At 48.8% G+C, this 21,554-nt stretch overlaps 1 protein-coding gene across 8 annotated transcripts in view; it reads right to left on the minus strand.

The window, feature by feature from the left end:
• Window positions 1–8,150: 8,150 nt before the first annotated feature.
• LOC120668450 (BEACH domain-containing protein B-like) overlaps window positions 8,151–21,554 on the minus strand; it is a 50,994-nt gene continuing 37,590 nt past the window's right edge. For 4 of the 8 annotated variants that reach the window (XM_039948166.1, XM_039948165.1, XM_039948164.1 and 1 more), the window contains 14 exons: window positions 14,885–15,343; window positions 14,604–14,814; window positions 14,220–14,441; window positions 13,674–14,132; window positions 13,303–13,593; window positions 12,781–13,233; window positions 12,652–12,698; window positions 12,460–12,553; window positions 12,060–12,266; window positions 11,480–11,605; window positions 11,027–11,398; window positions 10,707–10,938; window positions 9,244–9,995; window positions 8,151–8,677 (listed from right to left, as the gene is read on the minus strand). In XM_039948166.1, the coding sequence (XP_039804100.1) occupies window positions 9,298–9,995; window positions 10,707–10,938; window positions 11,027–11,398; window positions 11,480–11,605; window positions 12,060–12,266; window positions 12,460–12,553; window positions 12,652–12,698; window positions 12,781–13,233; window positions 13,303–13,593; window positions 13,674–14,132; window positions 14,220–14,441; window positions 14,604–14,814; window positions 14,885–15,343 (3,871 nt within the window). In that variant the 3' untranslated portion in view covers window positions 8,151–8,677; window positions 9,244–9,297. Of the gene's footprint in view, window positions 8,678–9,243; window positions 9,996–10,706; window positions 10,939–11,026; window positions 11,399–11,479; window positions 11,606–12,059; window positions 12,267–12,459; window positions 12,554–12,651; window positions 12,699–12,780; window positions 13,234–13,302; window positions 13,594–13,673; window positions 14,133–14,219; window positions 14,442–14,603; window positions 14,815–14,884; window positions 15,344–21,554 lie in introns of those variants that run through there. The other 4 variants (XM_039948163.1, XM_039948162.1, XM_039948167.1 and 1 more) reach the window with 4 other exon arrangements.

The raw sequence follows: 21,554 nt of genomic DNA on the forward strand, positions 1-21,554 counted from the left end.
TTTGCGGAGTGGATCCATGGTGGTGGATCAATCGGTCCCATCTTTAAACACAAAATGTTAGGCTATGCACGCGGTCGCTTGTTGGACCATGAACAAAGTCTAGTAGTCTAGTAGCCTACCACTACTACAAAAAGAGCTATAGGCACCGGTCGAAAAGAGCCTTAGGTACCGGTTCTATAACTGGTACCCGGAAACCGAGACCAATAGAGTCTGCTTTTTGCATCGGGTAAATCACCTGGTGCCTATAACCTCCTTTAGTACCGGTTGGAATATCAACCGGTACCAAGGGCCGCTACGCCATTCGCTTGCATCCTCCCTCGTTCCCCGCATCCTCTCTCCGTTCCCCTGGCATGCTCCACTAGTGGTATCAGCGATTCATTCGAAAGAATCAAACACAGAATATTGAATTGACGAACACACAATACTCATAGATCCCACAAATTATTCAAAAAATTGTTCACAAGATAGATGCAATCCATACAACATGCATCTCTATTTCAGAAATCAGAAAAGAAAAAGAAAAAAGAAAAAATCACCCACGGTGGCAGCGGCAGCGGCCAGCTGCCCGTGCGTCTGCACCCCACGGCCGGCTCCCGCGGCGGTGGCCCTCGCGCCACACCCCACGGCCAGCTCCCGGCCAGCTCCTGCAGATCCGCAGCGGTGGCTGGTGGCGGCCGTCGCGCCCCATGGCTCTGCAGCGGCGGCCGCTGGTGTCTTGCGCGTCCCGCAGCGGCGGCCGGCGCGGCCCGCAGTAGCGCCCCGCAGCGGCGATCCGCGCGCCCCACAGCGCCCAGCACTCCAAAGGATAAGATAGAGAGATGAGAGGTAGAGAAATGAGCTGAGCGGTGGAGAGATAAGAGCGGCGCCCAGCACTTAGAAATATCTGGAACGAGAGGCCGCCCACAATCTTTTGGTACCGGGTGGTTGTTTCCACCGGTGATGAAACTTGACTTTTGGCACCGGTGCGTGCTATCACCCGGTACCAAAATATATCTCTTTCATTGGTTCCGAGTTTTGGCATAAACCGGTGCCAATTTTTAATCATTGGTACCGGGTTGTGCCATGACCCGGTGCCAAAGGCTCTTCTGGACACCTCGGGCTATTGGTCCAGATCAAAAAGTACCTGTTGTCATTGCATCCGATACTGATGCTCGTATTAGTACCGGGTGAAACAACAAGTGGTACTTTTGGTCTGGACCGATGACCCGTTTTCTAGTAGTGTACGAACTGTTATGAATGTATATCATGTTATGAATAGCACTTGTATTCATCATGAGGGCTCTAGGCCCGAATATATACATGTACAGGTATTAGGAAATATGCACAAAACCCCTTATACAATGGGGGAAAATACAAGAGATACATATACATCTAATACCCCCCTCAAACTCAAGGTGTATCAACGACACTGAGTTTGGAGAGATAGAACCTGTGCTGAACTCTGGTCTGTGCCTTCATAAAGAAATCTGCCAACTGAAGCTCTGAAGGCACATACTGAAGAGTAATAACATCATCCTGTACATGTGCTCGTGTATATGAAGCATCAACACCAATGTGTTTAGTAAGCTCATGCTTCACTGGATCACGAGCAATGCTGATGGCACCTGTATTGTCAGACAAAAGAGGAGTCGGCCCAGAAACAGAAACACCAAAATCCTCAAGCAACTACCGCAGCCAAGTAACCTCTGCTGTCACAAGAGCCAAAGCTCGCAACTCAGCCTCTGCACTCGAACGAGAAAATGCTACTTGCTTCTTAGTCTTCCAAGCAATGAGAGAACCACCAAGAAAAACACAGTAAGTAGAAAGAGATCGACGATCAGAGGAATCACTAGCCCAAGTAGCATCAGAATATGCCTGAAGCTGTAAAGAGCTGGAGCGCGGAAAGAACAAGTGACAAGATATGATCCCACGAAGATAACGTAGAACACGAAGGAGATGACTATAGTGAACTTGAGTGGGAGCAGACACAAACTGACTCAGGATATGTACAGCATATGAGATATCAGGACGAGTAACACCAAGATAGACAAGACTCCCAACAATATGACTATAACGAGTGGGATCTGCAAGAAACTCCCCATCAGTGGCACGAAGATGAACATTAAGTTCCATGGGAGTCTCTACAGTACGATGGTCAGTGAGAGAAGCACGATCAAGAAGATTCTGAATGTACTTTTCTTGAGACAGATAAAAATCCTGAGGTGTGGAAGAAACCTCGATCCCAAGAAAGTAACGGAGAGGACCTAGATCAGACATAAGAAAGTGCTCACTGAGACGTGCCTTCGCAAAGGCAATAAATTGAGGGTCATCTCCTGTGATGATCATGTCATCAGCATAAAGAAGGAGAAGAGTCCGACCACGAGAGGAAGTGTGAACAAAGAGCACAGGATCATGAGTACTGGCAGAAAAGCCAGCAGCAGTGACCACAGAGGCAAAACGTTGAAACCAAGCACGAGGAGCTTGCTTGAGGCCATAAAGCGAGCGGCGAAGACGACAAACCATACCCTCAGGGACCGAATACCCAGGTGGTGGCTGCATATACACTTCCTCACAGAGTTCACCATTAAGGAAAGCATTCTTCACATCAAGTTGAGATATAGACCACTCACGAACAGAAGCCACAGCAAGGAGAGTGCGAACCGTGGTCATATGAGCCACAGGTGCAAAAGTCTTATCATAGTCCCGACCATACTCTTGCTGAAAACCACGCGCTACAAGACGAGCTTTGTAGCGCTCAAGAGAACCATCAGAGCGGGTCTTAACCTTGTAAACCCACTTACAAGTGATAGGACGAACATGTGCGGGAATAGGAACAAGATCCCATGTGCCAGTGCGCTCAAGAGCAGCAATCTCCTCTGCCATAGCATGCTGCCATTCCTGATGATGAATGGCATCACAGTAAGAAGTAGGCTCAGAAAGAACAGTACAACCAAATCCAAGCCTATCTGGAGGCCGAATCGACTGCCGATCACGAAGAGCATATCATGTAGAACCCACAGCAGAAGCTGTCTCATCAGGAAGAGATGATACATCAGAAGAAGATGAATCATCAAGAGGAGAAGGTGCAACAAAGGTAGATGGCTCATCAGAAGCAGATGGCGCATCAGAAGATGGTTTCGCAACCCGCGGAGTACGTGTGTAAACATGTGTGACAAGCAGTTTACTGTCATAAGCAGTGCCCACAGGAACCGGTGGAATATCCTCCGAAAAAGAAGGGGCCACAGATGAAGGAGCCATAGAAGAAGGCTCCACAGGTGAAGGAACTACAGGAGACTCAACAGAAACCTCAGAGGAAGGCACTAGGTGTGGAGAGGCAATAGGAGTATCAGGAAACAGTAGGAAAGAGAGTGGCTCAATGACAGATGCATGAGAAGCATTAGGAGAAGGACGAGGATAAAAAGGATGAGACTCATCAAAAGTAACATCCCGTGAAACCCTTATCCGACGGCCAACAGGATCCCAACAACGATACCCCTTATGCTTAGCACTATATCCCAAGAAAACACACTCAACAGATTGAGCGATCAACTTAGTGCGCTCACGAGGTGCAAGAAGCACATAGCACACACATCCAAAAAGGCGAAGACAAGAATAGTCAGGAAGCTTGCCACAAAGACGCTCATACGAAATCCCGCCATGAAGAGAGGATGATGGCTGAATATTAATAAGATAAGTGGCAGGGGAAATAGCTTCAGCCCAAAAATGGGGTGGAATAGAAGAAGCAATCATAAGAGCACGAGCAGTCTCAAGCAAATGACGATGCTTACGCTCAGCGACACCATTCTGAGCATGAGCACCAGGACAAGAGAATTAAGCAAGAGTGCCTTGCTCAGAAAGGAACTGACGAAGTGCTCCAGATAAATACTCCCCAGCAGAATCAGCACGAAAGACCCTAATAGGAGTATCAAACTGAGTACGGATCATGATTGCAAAATTTTTATAGATAGACAAAGCCTCACTATGATTTTTCATAAAGTAAACCCATGTGTGGCGAGAAAAATCATCTATAAAAATGATATAATATCTATGGCCTCCTTTCGAAACGAAGAGAGCCGGACCCCATACATCAGAATGAATAAGATCAAAAGAATGTTTCAACACCGAATCACTAGAATAGTAAGGAAGCTGGAGCTGTTTTCCTAGACGACAACCCTGACACTGTTCTAAAGAGACATCACCAGAGACTGACCCTAAAAGACCACAACGAACGAGCATAGACAGACGCGAGCCACAGAGATGTCCCAAGCGATGATGCCACTAAGCAAAAGATGATGTGGATGACGTAGATGCAGGAGACCCAACAAGACCGGCAGAGGCAGTGGAAGGAAGACGAAGCCAGTCAAGCTCCCAAAGAAGTTGAGAATCACGCCGACGAGGGCCAGTACCAACCAGGAGACCAGTGCGGTCCTGAATACAACAAGAGTCAGAATCAAGGATCACACGACAACCATGATCAGTGAGCTGGCCAGCAGAGATAAGCTGCATGGTTAGTTTGGGAAGATAAGAAACAGCAGGGACATGAAAAGAGGGAGACGAAAGAGTTCCCTGCCCTGCAACAGAGAGAGATGATCCATCCGCAGTTTGAACAGTGATAGGAATAGATGGTGTACTAATGGAAGAAAGACTGGTGCGATCAGGAGTTATATGAAAAGAAGCACTAGAATCTAGAATCCAAGGAAAATTACTTGAAGAAGACTGAGAAGCAGTAGCAGCATCTGACTGTGCAGAGGACTGAGTAACAGAACCAGCAGCTCCCGATGGCGCAGAGGCAGCAAGGCGATGAAGCAACATGAGCATCTCCTGTGTCTCAGAACCAGCAGAACTCCGCTGAGTGCCTCCAGTATCAGAACCACCAGCACTACCTGTACCCTGTGAAGCACGACCACTACCACCTTGGCGAGGCTGATCTTTCTTCTTCTTGAAGCAGAATGCCTCCACATGAGTTTTCTTACCACAATAGCCACAGTGAAGACGACAACCCCCTCCTCCCTCAGAAGAAGACGCCGCTGAAAGAGGCGCCTTAGGTGGAGGGGTGACAGCTGTAGACGAAGAAGACCGAGCAGCCAATACTGAAGAAAACGAAGACTGCAATAGACCAGAACTGCGAAGACGAAGCTCCTCATTACGAACAGCAGCAAGAGCCTCCATCAGAGGAACACAAGGCAAACGAGAGACCAACTGAGCTCGAAGCTGCTCAAACTCATCACAAAGATGACTCAAAAAGTCATAAGTGCGCCTAGTCTCCAGAGCAACCTTCTGAGCCTTACATGAGTCACAAGTGCTGGGTGATAGTGGAGGACCAATAGAATCAAGCTGACGCCACACTGCAGACATCTGAGCATAGAAATCATCAACTGTAGAATCACCCTGGCGCAAGAGCTGCTCCTGACGTAGAGCAGCAATATAGGTAGACTGACCAGTAGGCTCATAACACTCATGAAGAAAAGCCCAGTCGCGATAGTTGGTGCCATTGAAAAGCACCGAACATCGCGTAATCTGCACACCACCGGACGACGGAACGGAAGAGGACGACATCCCAAACAGCAACGGGCGACGGCGAGAGCGCAAAGGAAAAGCGGCGGTCGACGGCGAGAGCGCAAATGAAAGCGGCGGCGGCAGTAGCAATTTTTTTTGAGTACCCTACTGATAAATCCGGGGCAAATGAAGCGACAGATCGAATTGCAAGAAGCCACCAGATCAAAACAGTAGTCCTCTTTTTTTTCTTTTTTTTACACGAGAGAAGTGCTTCTGTTAGGCTCGGATGAGAACCGCGGAAACAGAGGATGACGACTCACGCAAAACAGAGGACCCCAACTCGCGCCCGACCAGGAGACCTGGGGGCCCCGACCAGAGGCGGATGGCGGCCGCACGGGATGGGCGGCGGCCGGAGGGTGGGGCGACGGCGCGGCACAGCCCGACCAGGAGGCGCGGCCCGACGGCGCGGTCCGGCCCCGGGGCGGGAGATGCTAGCGGCGGCGCGGAGAGATCCAGACGGGCGGTCCGGCCTCGGGGCGGAAGATGCTGGTGGCGGCGCTGAGGGATCTCGACTGCGGCGCAGAGGAATCCAGTCGGCGATGCAGCTCGGGGCGGAAGATCTCGGCAGCGGCGCGGAGGGATCCCGACGACGGCGCGGCTCGGGGCGGAAGATCCCGACGGCGGCGCGGAGGAATCCCGGCGGCGATGCGAACGATCGATCGCGATGAAGAAGCTGCACAACGAAGCAGCAAGGGATTTGCACGCAAGTGCCACGTGCAGAGGACCAGGGAGAGAGAAGAGGAACCCTAACCCTAAAGTTTGGCTCTGATACCATGTTATGAATATATACCATGTTATGAATAGCACTTGTATTCATCATGAGGGTTCTAGGCCCGAATATATACATATACAGGTATTAGGAAATATGCATAAAACCCCTTATACAATGGAGAAAATACAAGAGATACATATACATCTAACACGAACCACCTTACTTTCTTTCATGTGTCGAGGCTGATGGGTCGTCCAACACTACTAGAAAAAGAGCTTTTAGTACCGTTTGAAAACAAACTTCAGTCCCGGTTCTCCAACCGATGCTAGCAAAGTGAGACTAATGACGTCTGACTATGTCACCGGGTAAATCACCCGGTACCAAAGGCCGCTACGCCCCGTTCCCCCTCTCATCCTCTCCCGTTTTGTTCCTTGCACTCTCTCCTGTTCCCCTCCCATCCTCCACTAGCAGTACAGAGATTCATTCGAAAGAATGAACCACCAAATATTAAATCGACCCAAACAAAAAACTCATAGATCCGACAAATCATTCAAAGAATCGTTCACAAAATAGATACAATTCATACAATCTCATAAAATAGATACAATCCATAGAATCCCACATGCATCTCTATTTCAAAAAAAAGTAAGAAAAAAAGAGCACCCATGGCCGGCGCAGACCTGTGCACCCACGGCGTCGGCGGCTGGCTCCCGTAGCCATGGCGGCCCATGCTCCCCACGGCGGCAGCGGCCGGCTCCCGCGCCGGCGGCGGCCCTCAGCAGCGCCCTGCGGCGGCGGCCGGCGCCCAGCACTCCAAAGGATAAGGTAGAGAGATGAGAGGCAGAGAAATGAGAGCGGTGGAGAGATAAGAGCGGCGCGCAGTACTTACAAATATCTGGAACGGAGAGGCCGCCCACAATCTTTTGGTACCGGGTGGTTGTTTCCACTGGTGCTAAAACTCGACTTTTAGTGCCGGTGCGTGCTATCACCCGGTGCCAAAATGTATTTCTTTCATTAGTTCCAGGTTTTGGCACAAGCCGGTGCCAATTTTTAATCATTGGTACCGGGTTGTGCCATAGCCCAGTGCCAAAGGCTCTTCTGGACACCTCGTGCTATTGGTCCAGATAAAAAAGTACCAGTTGTCGTTGCACCCGGTACTGATGCTCGTATCAGTACCGGGTGAAACAGCAATGGTATTTTTGGTCTGGACCGATGACCCGTTTTCTAGTAGTGCGAGAAAGGCAAATTTCCAAGCATTACTCTTCCCCGCCAGCAAATTTCCAAGCATTACTCTTCCCCGCCAGCTTATCCTACCCGAATAGGCACACAAATGAAAGTTGTGGGCGTGTGGCGCTGGGAAGAATCAGTAACCAACAGATTTGAAACCAGCAGCTGTGCTCATCAGCTAGTCACAGCTCGTGCCGAAATCTGGCAGCTGGAATAGAGGCCTGTTCTCCATGCGTGTGAGTATGATATGATGGAGATTCCGGCCTCAAGCAGCAGGAGTTCGGCAATCGGCACAACGGAGGGAGACAGATTCAGATTTCAGAATAGTGCCACAACGGAGTAAGAGCACATCGTTTGACTCTCCGTGCCGACCGCACCAAACCTCATCACACATATCAGGCAAAAGGATGAGCGTGTGCGTACCTTTCTCTTTTTTTTAAAAAAAAAATTTGCATGTGCACGACTAGTGTGAGCCGAGTAACATGACATCATACCCAATAAACCGAATCAAACAGCAGCCGCGAGCCGAAAATCAATGATGATTTTGGACATACCAGAACGTCTTGATCAATCGACAGATAAAGCCATAAATGAGTGCAATGGCGTATGCATTTTCAGTTGGTGCAGAGACCGGAAGTTGTACTTCATTTGAAAATCCTAAAATTTGACGCCATGCTTCGATAAAATTGCAAGAGCTGATAATTGAAGATGCTTTCTAACGCTCTTCACATCGAAATGGTCCATTTACAATTTGTATTTTGGTAACTACAAAACGCATTGGCTAATCTAATACATACAAGAGAACCCTACATACAAAGACTGTTGCAGGGAGTCTGTCTACCCTCTCCACAAACACCTGAAGTGGAGTGCTCCGCCCGCTAACAATTGTGTAGGCTGGACAAGTAAAGTTGCTACGCGTCTACCCTAAAGTCAACTATGGATCTAGTGTCAATCAGCATAAGTCCGATGCAGTCAGATTGAGTGCTTAATAAGGGCCATCATCAACTGAATATCTTGATGTACCCTGAAGCGCATAAGTTCAATGCATCCAGATTGAGCGCTCAATGGCCATCAGAAGCTGAATATCATGACAATGCTCATTCCTGAATGTCAGCTTTATGTAGTGATCTCGAAAGACAGAACTGTGCTTTATTATGTACAGAGTACATTGTCGCGAGAACAGTTCTATAAGCTGGTAATGACCTGCATAGGGTTTCAAGGAAATTCAGCACTTAGTATTTTCAGCCAAAGAAAAGGTAGAGTAGTTTGCTAAAGCCAAGAAATCAGTCTATAAGATGAAACTCGGCATTTTACTACTACTCAGGAATTCAGCAGTAAACAATGTTTTACAGAAGTCTAGAACTAAACCTGACATGAAGTTTTTGGATCTGATAGGTTAAAGACCTTGAATTACCAAACATAACATAGATTCAGTTCATTATATGGTATTAAAGCGTGACTAACTGTAATCAACTGCATTCTTGTTGCTTTTCTTGTTCAATGTTTTTTTTGTAAGAGTTACAGTCTTAACTCTTATTGTTCCAGATAAAACAGACACTGATCTGACCTACATTAAAAACAGTAAACAGTGGGGCAGTTCATCTCGCAGTTATATTGAGATGAACACAGGACTAGTTCTACAAGGCATAAAAACAATGTGAGTTGATAGAACATAATTATGGTGTAAGGAATATATAGCATCAAAGAAAAAGCATGAAAAGGGCCCTGCGGTTCAAAAAACAACAACAGAGAAGCAACTCTTTGCACACCTTACATGAAGCTATAATTTTTCATCTGGTGGATTTCTTGTTGCCACATGAAACTTATCCAGTTGTGGAGGTCTTTATTCTATTTCGTTGCAAGCTCCCCCTTCGAACAAGAGGGTTTTCTATTGAGAACACTAGCAAGCTACCATCCTTGGTTCCTGCTAGGATGCACTCCTCAGGGGTCACAGCTAGAGAAGTAATTGTCTTCCCAGCTCCATCATACATCCAAACAATATCCAGAGAATGCATAGAACGTAACACTACCTGTCCCTTCTCACCAGCACAAGCAATGAACTCACCACAACAACTAAGTTCCATGCAATTGAGACGTCCACTGGTTGCTGAAGAAGCAATATGTCTTCCATTGATGGAGTACATGTGCAACGAGAGGTCATTCTCAGAATATAATACCACTCTCCCATGCTGTGATGCAACCAATTTCGACAAACCAACACCAGAAGGATGCTGAATGGACCGAACGTATCTCCCTTCACGCAGTGTATGAAAAATACAAGTCCCATCTTTTGAACCACTAATTACAATGTCCAGTTCCGTGCTAACAAATAAGCATGTTATGATGTCATCATGACCACAAAAGATATGAACAGGCCTTTCCACTATAACATGTTCCTTTTCTGAAAGTTCAAAATTGGCAGTCCTCAATTTCTTATCAATCGGTCTTCCTCGAAATGCATGCCAGATCATAACAGTTGTGTCATAACCACCAGTTGCAACCACATTTCCATCAGATGAAACTGCAGGGTAAACGATCGATTTGTCTTATGTTATTGACAAAAAGGGAAAATACCACAGTTAATTTTATAGGATGAAGTAATATTTGGGATATTGAGGACCATCATATTATTTCAATATGCCGGAATTGTAATGAAGATGGAAAGATAGCAGCATAGTTACCTTGCCCAGGAAATATCTAATTAGATATCATCACAGTATTGAAAATATACAAATGGGTCTGTTTTCTCTTTCTGTTTCTTTAGCTCTCTCACAGCTTTATAGCTGCTCTGTAAGTATTCCTTTACTTTCGTTTTATTTACAATAAAGTTTCAGCAGGGGCCTCCCTTGCTGTGTTTCCCTCAAACCCCAAAAAAAAATACGAATGGACTTGCTGCACCATGTTGTTATCCAACTTAGTAAGCCTAAAATTGTTCTATGCAGTGGTCGACAGACTATATTCATATTAAAAAAATCCTATAATGTTACAGAATGCATAGTTTTCAAAAATGTTACAGAATGCATGCATGCCACAAACACAATAAGAAGAGATACATCAACTGGCTACTGTCCTTTTTTAGGGGTTTAAGCCTGAAAAAGATCTTTGTATGTTATTATTTGGAATATTTTTGTTTGAATATAATTATTTTTGCTCACTGCCAAAATCTAGTAGCTTAATTCAGGAAACTTTGGAAGAAAATGGATAACGTAAACTCACTAAATGTCTCTTGTACCTGCCACACAGCCAACAACATCCTTATGTTGCCTGATGCTCTGCATAATTCTTCCATCACTAAGAGAGATTATTTGGAAACTGTTCTCCCAATTTCCACATAAAATCAAATAATTGTCACCATTATTTTGCATTGTTGCTAAGCAATGTCTTCCAAACTTGACGTTTTCAGCAAGGAAAGTGCCAATTTTACGAGGAGAGATAACATCTGAACTGATTCCAAATAAATGTTCCTACAAAAATAAAGAACAAATGTAATAAACAAAATTGACTGGGATACCAATGTTTTAATGTCCAGTAGTGTGTTTAGTCAGGAAGAACCTGTGGTCCAGAATATGTGAAATTTCCAACTGACTGCAGCTGTGTTGTCAACCACAGCTTTACTGACAATATGAGACCCTCATTCATCAATACAACTGTGTTCTCCAACAAACCTATAAATAGCACAGCACACATGTGGCTGATTGACCTAGAAACACTCGAAGTCAATGTTATCGACTGTGGTGCAAAATACAGTGGATGAGCAATTGGGATGGGAGGTCCTCTTCTTGGATGTTTCATCCGGAAGATCTGGATTGGTGTCTGTCCAAAATTCGCTATCTGATCCTCAATAGCAGATTTATGCAACATGTCATTCATATTTTCCAGATCAACTGCACCTTCATATGTCACATAGTAAAATATGTTTGCTGCCTATCCAAAATATATGCAATAGTTAGGTAATATTCTACTGGTAATGTTTCAAGAATGCTGAAAATAGCAACAAAGTTGCACCTCAACAGCTGGTTGTCCACGTTGCTTGTAACCAAAGATGAGGTCAATCCAGTGATGGAGATTAGAGCTCACATATTCACTTTCAAGGGCTTCTCTGTTGATGTGGATGAATTCGTCAGGCGAACCCTACAATTTTGTATCGATTAATCATAGAGGGAAGTACCATACTATTATATAATATAAGAAATGTACTGTATATGTGAAAGCTAACACATCATCACCTTCAAAATTGACGTTGTGAACTGACATAATTATATACAAAAGTTGGTAACATTACAACTTACGAGGTTTGATTTTGCAAACTGAAAATGGACAAATTCAGAATACAAAAAAAATATTATCCCAACTAAGCCTGGGATGTCTTGCATGAGGAAATCTATTTTATATTGAGAAAGCTAGATATGTTAGGCTATTTAATTCTAAAATTCTGTATTTGAGAACAGTAGAGATTTTTCACATTAGGTTTGCAAAGCGGAACTAACTTTCATTAGAATAGCAACAGAACTATCCTGGTGCACAAGGAATTCATCCTCAAGAAAAGAAATATGACAAATATAACTGACACAAGAAGAATTAATACCTTCGCCCATGGAGGGAGAGCAACATTGCCTATGGGCTCACCATCCTGCTTAACACCAAGATGATACGAATTTGAATTTTCAAGAAACTCAGGCATGTAAAAGAATTCTGGAATAAGCTCTTTGACATCACTTGTACTTGATAAGCTATTTCTGTAAGCGCTATCAATGCTCTGGAACAGACGATCAGCATGGTCAAACTTGCCACCCTGCACAAGTCAGACAGACATAATGGTAAAATACTGTGACAAAATTACATTTTTTTTGAACTGTGGTGAAATACGACATGAGAAGTTCTGTATTAACAAGTCATGATTCATGAATAATGTTTCGATAAGAAGAGGAAATATGTTCAGTTTTCAAGGAAGTGTGATAATATTCCATGATGAGCGAAGTGAGAACCTGAAAGCTTAGATGCAGAGTTGTAAATGGCTCGAGCCTAAGCATGTAATGAAGAACGATTCCCATGCTAGAGTAGTGAGATCCGTAATAAAAACTGCAGGGAACAAAGTCATGGTTACTGGTGCAAATATAGTAAATTCAAACAAGGAGAACAATTGGGAATGGATGAAATTAAACTCATTAAGGTCCAACCTCGGTATATCAGGATCACAGAAACTAAGATATCTATCTTCAAAAACCTGCCCAATAAGAAGTTATGATAAGGGGAATAGGGGATGATGACAGCCTACAAATACAAATAACTACTCAGCAGTAACACACCTTGAAGCGGTTTTCATCCAAAGCACCAACTGGTTTTGAAAGATCCCTAAAAGTTGATGACTTGTTGAAATCAAGCTTTTCTGAGGTGTAATCAGCCAATACCCATGGAAATATAGGATACTGAGTTAAGTCATTGTAAGATCTTCCAGCAAGGGTGTTTAAAATCACAAGGTACTCAAAGTTACTGATCTCCCTCCTTTTCCATCTTTCTCCAGCATTCTCAGCCATTTCAAGAGCAACTCGCCTGTCGACAAATGAAATGATACTGTTTTTGCCTTTGGTACTTCCTTTCGGGAACAAAGCTTCATTCCTGAGAGAAACCAACAGAGTCCCAGCATTTTTAGTATCCTTTTGAGAGGAAAAATTTAAAAATATAGGTGCACTTGAATCATCAAAGAAGATCTCCATCGCAGTATATTGTAGTAGGTAGCGTGTCCAATGAACTCCTTTTATCTGTAAACATGTGTGGAAGGAGATCAAGGGAGTGAGCAAATGACAGGTAAGAACAGAGGAGAAAGATACCTTGGCTATGTTCCACCTTCTGTGACGTTTAATCTTGTTAGATTGGTTTTGCATCAAGACACCATTGGTTTCAATCATACCATCTCGACATCCATCAAGTCTGTCAAAACCTCCCAGATCGTTCTTGCAATCTGAATCTTTTTTGTCTTTAAATTTGCTGAATACAGATGATCCTCCAGTTCCTTCAACCAAAAATTCAAAAGAAAAATGCATAACAGTTCGTGTGATATCTAAGTATCCTGCTAATTTTCGCTTTGGGGTTACAAGAACACAACGAACTGAACAAAGAACCTGCAAAATGGAGAATCAACAAAAATCAGCAATTGTTCTGTACCTTCAGCTAAAATTTATACAGAAGTTTTTTTCTTTACCTTTGTATAATCATTATCTCCATTAGTAGATGATGGCTCTTTCTTGTCGTGTACAGTAGCATGATAATCAGAGGAATCTGCAGCATTATTCAGGTTTTGGTTTTCTAAAGGATTAATCTGGGTAGATTCATTCGCATTGCTAGTGTCTTCAAATGGTTCATAGCCAATGTCCTCTGTGATTCCCCGTACTCCTTTAAGAAGGAATCGCTTCATTTTCTCAGGAATTTTGGCACTAATGTATGGTTGGTCAGCTGAAGGACCTGTATTTTCATTCCTTGACTGTGAAGGTTGACATAGGCGTTCATCAAATTTGTAATTACGTTTGAGCTTGAACCGTCGCCGCCATCTATCCTCTGTCTTGTCAAGTTTCCAGTGAGTCACCACATCATTTGGAAAAGGGTTAGCAGACCATGGTCCCCTCTCATCCATCAAAGCACGGGAAATATGAATCCACTTATCCTGATACATAAAGTAAATAGTTATTGCATGACAATTTTCTCCTAAATTAGTATTTTCCTTGGTTGAATCAAAAAAATACTTAGTTACCGCGATCATTTGCTGATCCTCATGGAAAGCAAGTTGAGAAGCTGCTTTTCTACTGTCATCTGCTGAAAGGACTGCAGTGACAGTAAAATGTATCTCATCTTCAATGGCCTGCACTAACCATGTCTCCTTTGCGGAACTCTCATTAAGCATAAACTGAAGTTCCTGCAGCTGCTTTAAGCGATCAGCCTGAACAGCCTTCATGTGCTTAACCTCATTAGTAGCCTGAAAAGCAATAAAGCTGATCTGTTAGGGGGATGAGCACTCAGCAGAACTGATCAAATATACGAAACTTGAAACACATCCTCTCAAAGTCATGAATTTTCATTCTGTACATGCCAACAAAACAATTCCAGACAAGGCAAGAAAAAGGGCACAGAAACAAACCGCGGCAAGAACACGATCCTTCTGTATAAAGCTAAGAATGAATCCAGTCTCTTTATTGTTCGTGACTTCCGTTGAATCATCTCTGCCTAAGATATTAGTAACCAACATGGACTTTCCATATATAATAGTTTCCAGAATCAAGTGTGAAAAAACATGGAAACGTGCGCCATCATCAAGCTGCCCATACTGAGCTCTTACAATTAGTAAAGACCTGTACAAAGAAAGAATAAGGGGAAGGCATTATACACATTCAGAGGGACAGCTCAGAGTATCAAACATACCAGATCAAAAAGTGCAGCTTATTTTTGCTTTGATCATCTTCTGAAATAAGAAGAATTGGAAGCAATGACATGAACTGCAGGACACACTTGGATGCATTTTCTGATCCAGCTTTGCAGAGGTACAGAATCACAAGGTGGAAGAAAACTCTTGGAATTATCTCCTCCCTTGACGTTATAGTTTTCTCAGCAAATCTATTCGCTTTTACACCTAATGCAGTACCGATACCTCCAGATACAACAACAGCAGCCTTTTCAGCAGCTGGGACATTTACAGACTCCACCAATCCACATGGCCTTTGCTCCAAAGATGCAACCTCAACATTTGGATCCTTCTGCAGCAATTTGCTTGGTCCTTTCCCGTTCAAATTACATATAATACTCCACACCTTGTCAAAGAAGCTCCACCGATCATCACTGATATCATTTCCATCAGAATATTTGCAAGCCGTCCAAAGCAAGCTGGGAATTAACACATTTATTAGGGGCGATGCCAGTGCCCAACTACTTCGAATTCGCAAACTTCACATAATTCAAACAAAGGGAAGGATACAGAAAAGATGCATGTTCATGTGAAGAAGATTAGGTCATCTAGATCCTGGAAAACAAAATGGCACTCACTGAACCTTAACTCTTTGGTTAGCTTCATTTTCCGTGTTAATGTCGAGTGTTTAACTAACAATAACATGTACACTATTGCTTATGCAGTACATTCTAGTTGTGTCTGTTGATTAACGTGTACATCTTATACTGTTGGTGTGTATAGTTTGGCCCATCTAGAGGCCCATGTAAAGGCTACTATATTGCCCACCCATTAGGGTTTGGAGGAATACAGGGAAATCAATCCCAAACATGGTATCTAGCCTCTTCCCTCTCCCTCACTCCCTCTAGCCGCGCCGCCGGCCCCACCCGCCGCCGCTGGCGTCATGGCCGGCCGCCGGCCGCCGCCGCCGCCTCCCCTCTCCTCCTTCCCTCCCCTCTCCTCCCTCTCCTCTGCTCTAGATCTGGGCGCCTCCTCTGCTCTGGCTCTGGGCGCCGCCGGGGCCGGCGCGCCGCCACCGCCGCCCGCATCCGCCTGGGCTGGTGCTCGGCCGCCGCCGCCCATCTCTGCCTGGGCCGCCTGCGGCCCGGATCTGGGCACCGCAGGGGCCGGCGTGCCGCCGCCGCCGCCACTCGCCTCTCCCGCCGCCGCCTTTGCCGCCTTTGCCACCATTGCAGAGGCCGCGGGTGGCGCCCCTCCTCCCTCGGCTGCTGCAGGGACCGGCGCCGCGGCCACTGCCGCCGCCGCCGCCCCGGGCGCCGGCGCAGAGGCAGCTGCCGCAGCTGCCACCCCGGGTGCTGGCGCAGCGGCCAACGCCGCCGCCGTGGCCGCTGCTGCTGCCGCTGCTGGCCTGGATCCATTCCGCTGCCTTCCGCGGGAAGCAGATCGTCGCCGGAGCTACTACAGCTGACGCTGCTCTCGTCGCGGCCCTCCTCGCCGCCAAGTCGGAGGCTTCGGCGGCTCAGGAGCAGGTCCGCGCGGCTGCCCTCGCTCCCAAGCGCGAGCGCTCCGCGGCCGACGCCCTCGCTCTCCGGGTCGCCGAGGCGGAGCACTACTTCCGCGTCTCCTCCGGCCAGCTGCCCGTCGTCCCCGAGCACGGCGCCTCTTCCTCCCACCAGGCCCCGCCCGCTGGTTCTGGACCCCGGCACGACCCGATCGACCCCATGGTCGCCCAGCTCCACCTCTAGGCCGCCGGCGTTCAGAACATCCGGGCCCTGGTCACCGTCCTCCTCGACCCCACGTCCTCCTCCTACGGACGCTGGCGGGACCAGGTCCTCCTCGCCCTACACCGCTACGCCCTCGACGACCACGTCCTTGTCGATTCGCCGATCGAGGCGCGGGACGTAGTGTGGCTGCGCGGCCTGCGCCTCGACAGTGTCGCCATGTCCTGGATCTTTGGGACCATCTCCCTAGATCTTCAGGACCTCGTCAGGACCCACGGCGGCACCGCGTGACAGGCCTGGCTGGCGCTAGAGGGGCAAATCCTCGGCAACGCCGAGTTCCGCGCTCTCCAGCTCGACGCCAGCTTCCGCACCTTCGAGCAGGGGGACCTCTCCGTCTGTGAGTTCTACCGACGGATGAAGGGCATAGCTGATGCTCTTCACGACGTCGGGTGTCCGGTGTCCGATCGGGTCTTGGTGCTCAATGTCGTGCGAGCCCTGAGCAGCACCTATGACCACCTGAAGACATGGATCACCAGCCAAAGGCCCTTCCCCTCCTTCCTGCAGGTCTGTGACGACCTCGCCCTCGAGGAGATCACCAGGGGTCTCGCGCCCGGATTGTCCTCGTCCACCCCCACTGCGCTCGTTGCTGCTCCACCGGCTTCCTCCGACGCTCCTGCCACCTCCCTCCTTGGTGCTGCTCCCGCCGGGCAGACCGGAGGTGGGGGGGGGGGGGCGTGGACGTCGTCGGCGGGGGGGGGGGGGGGGGGACGGGGTGGTGGTGGTACTGGTGGCCCTGCTTCTGAAGGTATCGGTACCGGTGGGGGCCGTTGGGGCGTGCCGACTCCGGCTCCCGCTCCCGCCTCTGCCCCTAGAGGTACGCCCTGGCCATGCTTCAGCAACCCTTGGTCAGGGCGCATCTCGATGTGGCCCTTCTAGGGTCCGGGGGGGGGGGCTCGTCCTCAGCTCCAGCTGGCGGCCATGTTCACCGGTGCGGCTCCGCTCTTCTCGCCGTCCTGGACCCCGCCTACTCAGCCTATCCAGCAACCGACCTGGCCTGGGGGGGTGGGACCAGGCTGCTCTAGCGCAGTCCTTCAGCATCATAGGACTGACGCTGCCGGTCAGTACCGAGTGGATCGCCGACTCGGGTGCCTCCTTCCACACCACCCCAGATGCCGGTATCCTCTCCTCTGTTCGACCCCCACACCCCTCTTGTCCTTCTTCCATCATGGTTGGTGATAGGTCTTGTCTTCCTGTCACCGCCGTGGGTTCTGCTCCTAGCTCTTTTCGTCTTCCCAATGTCTTTGTTGCTCCTCAGATGGTTCACAACCTCCTTTCCATTCGCCAGTTTACTGCTGACAATTCTTGTTCCATTGAGTTTGACTCTTCTGGTCTTACTGTGAAGGATTCGGCTTCCCGGCATCCGCTCCTCCGATGTGACAGCTCGGGGCCCCTTTACACCCTTCGCCTTCCTGCTTCCGCTGCTCCGCCTTCGACTTCTTCTCCGTCTGCTGCTTTTGCCGTGACGCCGTCTTCCACCACCTGGCATCGCCGGCTTGGTCACCCCGGCCGCGACGTTTTGGCTCAGCTCGGCCGTAGTACCGATGTTCCATGTACTAGGACTCCTGCTGAGCACTTTTATCATGCGTGCCAGTTAGGTCGTCATGTCAGACTTCCTTTTTCTCCGTCTTCTTCGCATGCTGCGCATGCCTTTGATCTTATTCACTGTGATCTGTGGACATCTCCTGTACTCAACATGTCGGGTTATAAATATTATCTGGTGGTGGTTGATGATTTTTCTCATTACTCTTGGACTTTTCCTTTGCGCGCCAAGTCTGAGACCTTCCCCACCCTCCTCCACTTCTGTGTCTGGGTGTCCACTCAATTCGGCCTCACCATTAAGGCCGTCCAGTGCGACAACGGGCGTGAGTTCGATAACTCCACCTCCCGTTCCTTCTCCTCTCTCGGGGTGTTCAGCTGCGTATGTCTTGTCCGTATACCTCTCCTCAGAACGGCAAGGCTGAGCGGATGATTCGCACGACGAACGACGTCGTGCGCACCCTTCTGATCCAGGCCTCTCCCCCGCGCTTCTGGGCTGAGAGCCTCCACACCGCCACCTACTTGCTTAACCGTCTTCCGTCCACTGCTTCTCCTGCTCCCACTCCACACCACGCTCTTTTCGGTACCCCTCCTCGCTACGACCACCTTCGGGTCTTCGGGTGTGCATGTTACCCTAACATCTCTGCCACTGCTTCTCACAAGTTGGCGCCCCGCTCGACTTGTTATGTGTTTCTTGGTTACTCCTCTGACCACAAGGGGTACCGATGCTTTGACCTCACCTCTCGCCGCGTCCTGATCTCCCGACACGTCGTGTTTGACGAGTCGGATTTTCCCTACTCCACCTCCTCCACACCTTCTCCTGATCCCGAGCTGGAGTCGCTGTTTTCGACTGACCCGGTGGTTCAGCCACCTTTACCTGTCTGTCCTTTCCCTGCAGGTTTTCCCGGTGCACCGGCACCGCTTCCGGTGATCCCTGCTGCGCACAGTGCGGCCCCGGTGCCTCTTGTCGTGCCGTGCGTGGTCCCGGGGTCTCCTGCTGTGCCACGCGCGGTCCCGGGGTCTCCTGCTGTGCCACGCGCGGTCCCGGTGCCTCCCCCTGCACCTGCGTGGTACGCTCAACCGGTGCAGGTGTACCGGCGTTGTTCGACGCCGACACCGGCGCCGAAGGCCCATGCGACACCTACACCAGAGCTGTCGCCGCCGCCGCCTCGCTCTCGTGTCGAGCCGGCGGTGTACCACCCGCCAGTCATCTATCGGGATCCTTAACATATCCATCCCATGGTGACTCGGCGGATGGCGTCTCAGGCCGCGACTCTCTCCGCCGCCGAGGGGGAGCCGCGAGTCTCTCCGGTACCCTCCTCTGTCCGCGATGCCCTGGTGGATCCTCACTGGCGTCGTGCGATGGAAGAGGAGTACGCGGCTCTTCTTGCTAACCAGACGTGGGACCTCGTGCCGCGTCCATCTGGTTGCAATGTGGTCACCGGCAAGTGGATCTGGACGCATAAGCGTCAGGCTTACGGCACACTGGAGCGCTACAAGGCTCGCTGGGTTCTCTAGGGTTTCACCCAGCGGCCTGGTGTGGACTATGATGAGACATTCAGTCCAGTGGTGAAGCCTGCTACTGTGCGCACGGTCCTCTCGGTTGCGCTCTCTCGCTCTTGGCCTGTGCACCAGCTGGATATGAAGAATGCGTTTCTTCATAGCACTCTGTCCGAGACAGTCTACTGCTTTCAGCCAGCGGGATTTGTGGACTCCAGTCATCCGGACATGGTCTGCCGGCTCAACAAGTCTCTCTATGGTCTGAAGCAGACTCCTCGGGCTTGGTATTCTCGGTTCGCCACGTTCTTGCTGACATTGGGGGTTCACCGAGGCCAAGTCTGACACGTCTCTCTTCATCTACCGCCGTGGGGATGAGACTGCCTATCTGCTGCTCTATGTCGATGACATTGTGCTCATAGCTTCCAGTCAGCAGTTGCTTCAGCGTGTCATCTCCTCTCTGCAGCAGGAGTTTGCTATGAAGGATCTTGGTCAGCTCCACCACTTCTTGGGCGTTACTGTTGAGCCTCGCCCGTCTGGCTTCCTCCTTCACCAGCGGCAATATGCCCTCGATATTCTGGAGCGGGCTGTGATGACTGATTGCAAGCTCTGCTCCACTCCTGTCGACACTCAGGCGAAGCTATCTGCTGATCTAGGTAATCCTGTGGCTGATCCTACTGCCTACCGGAGTCTTGCCGGTGCCTTGCAGTACCTCACCTTCACCAGGCCGGATCTCACCTACGCTGTTCAGCAGGTCTGTCTCCATATGCATGGTCCCCAGGAGTCACACCTTGCTGCGCTGAAGCGTCTCCTCCGCTACGTCCATGGCACTGTGGACCTCGGTCTGGTCCTTCACCGCTCGACCTCTGCTGAGCTGGTTGTCTACACCGACGCTGACTGGGCTGGATGTCCGGACACTCGCCGCTCCACGTCCGGCTATGCTGTCTTCCTGGGCGGCAACCTTGTCTCCTGGTCGTCCAAGCGGCAGCCGGTTGTCTCCCGCTCCAGTGCCGAGGCGGAGTACCGTGCTGTTGCTAACGGTGTGGCGGAGGCGTCCTGACTTCGACAGCTCTTGGCGGAGCTCCATAGCCCGCTCGCCAAGAGCACACTCGTCTACTGCGACAACGTCAGCGCCGTGTACCTCTCCACCAACCCCGTCCAGCATCAGCGGACGAAGCATGTGGAGATCGACTTGCACCTCGTTCGCGACCGGGTCGCTGGGTCGCTATCGGCGATGTTTGGGTCCTCCATGTCCCGACCACCTCCCAGTTTGCCGACATCTTCACCAAGGGTCTTCCCTCCTCGACTTTCTCTGAGTTTCGCTCCAGCCTCAACGTCGCAGGTGGCTAGTTGTGGCTGCGGGGGGTGTTGTCCCTGTGTGTGCTTTCTTTGTTCTTCAGTCTTGAACTCCGCTGCGCCGGTAGTTCAGACTGCGGGGGGGGGGGGGGGGGGGTTGGTGTGTATAGTTTGGCCGATCTAAAGGCCCATGTAAAGGCTACTATATTGCCCACCCATTAGGGTTTGGAGGAATACAAGGAAATCAATCCCAAACATATACGTTAGAGAAAAACTGTACATCCTACAAGGGAACAACGAAGAAATGATATAGTACTGAGGCTAGTGAATGAAAGGACAGAAATATGTGGCCATAGGGTTTCATCTTGTAATCTGTGACTAATGACTGGTGATTGTTGAAAGGCCTCATCTGCAATGACTTTTGCACCACCTTTCATGGATTGTGATCATAATGACATACAGAATGGGTACCCATGTATCATTTATATATACCACTATCCAAAGGAACAAGGGCGGTGATCCTAAGCTTTGTACCATAAAACACCAGAGCCACTACACTTACCTGGTAAAAAGTTTTGTA

This window comes from Panicum virgatum, chromosome 4N (assembly GCF_016808335.1).
Source record: "Panicum virgatum strain AP13 chromosome 4N, P.virgatum_v5, whole genome shotgun sequence".
Taxonomy (NCBI): domain Eukaryota; kingdom Viridiplantae; phylum Streptophyta; class Magnoliopsida; order Poales; family Poaceae; genus Panicum; species Panicum virgatum.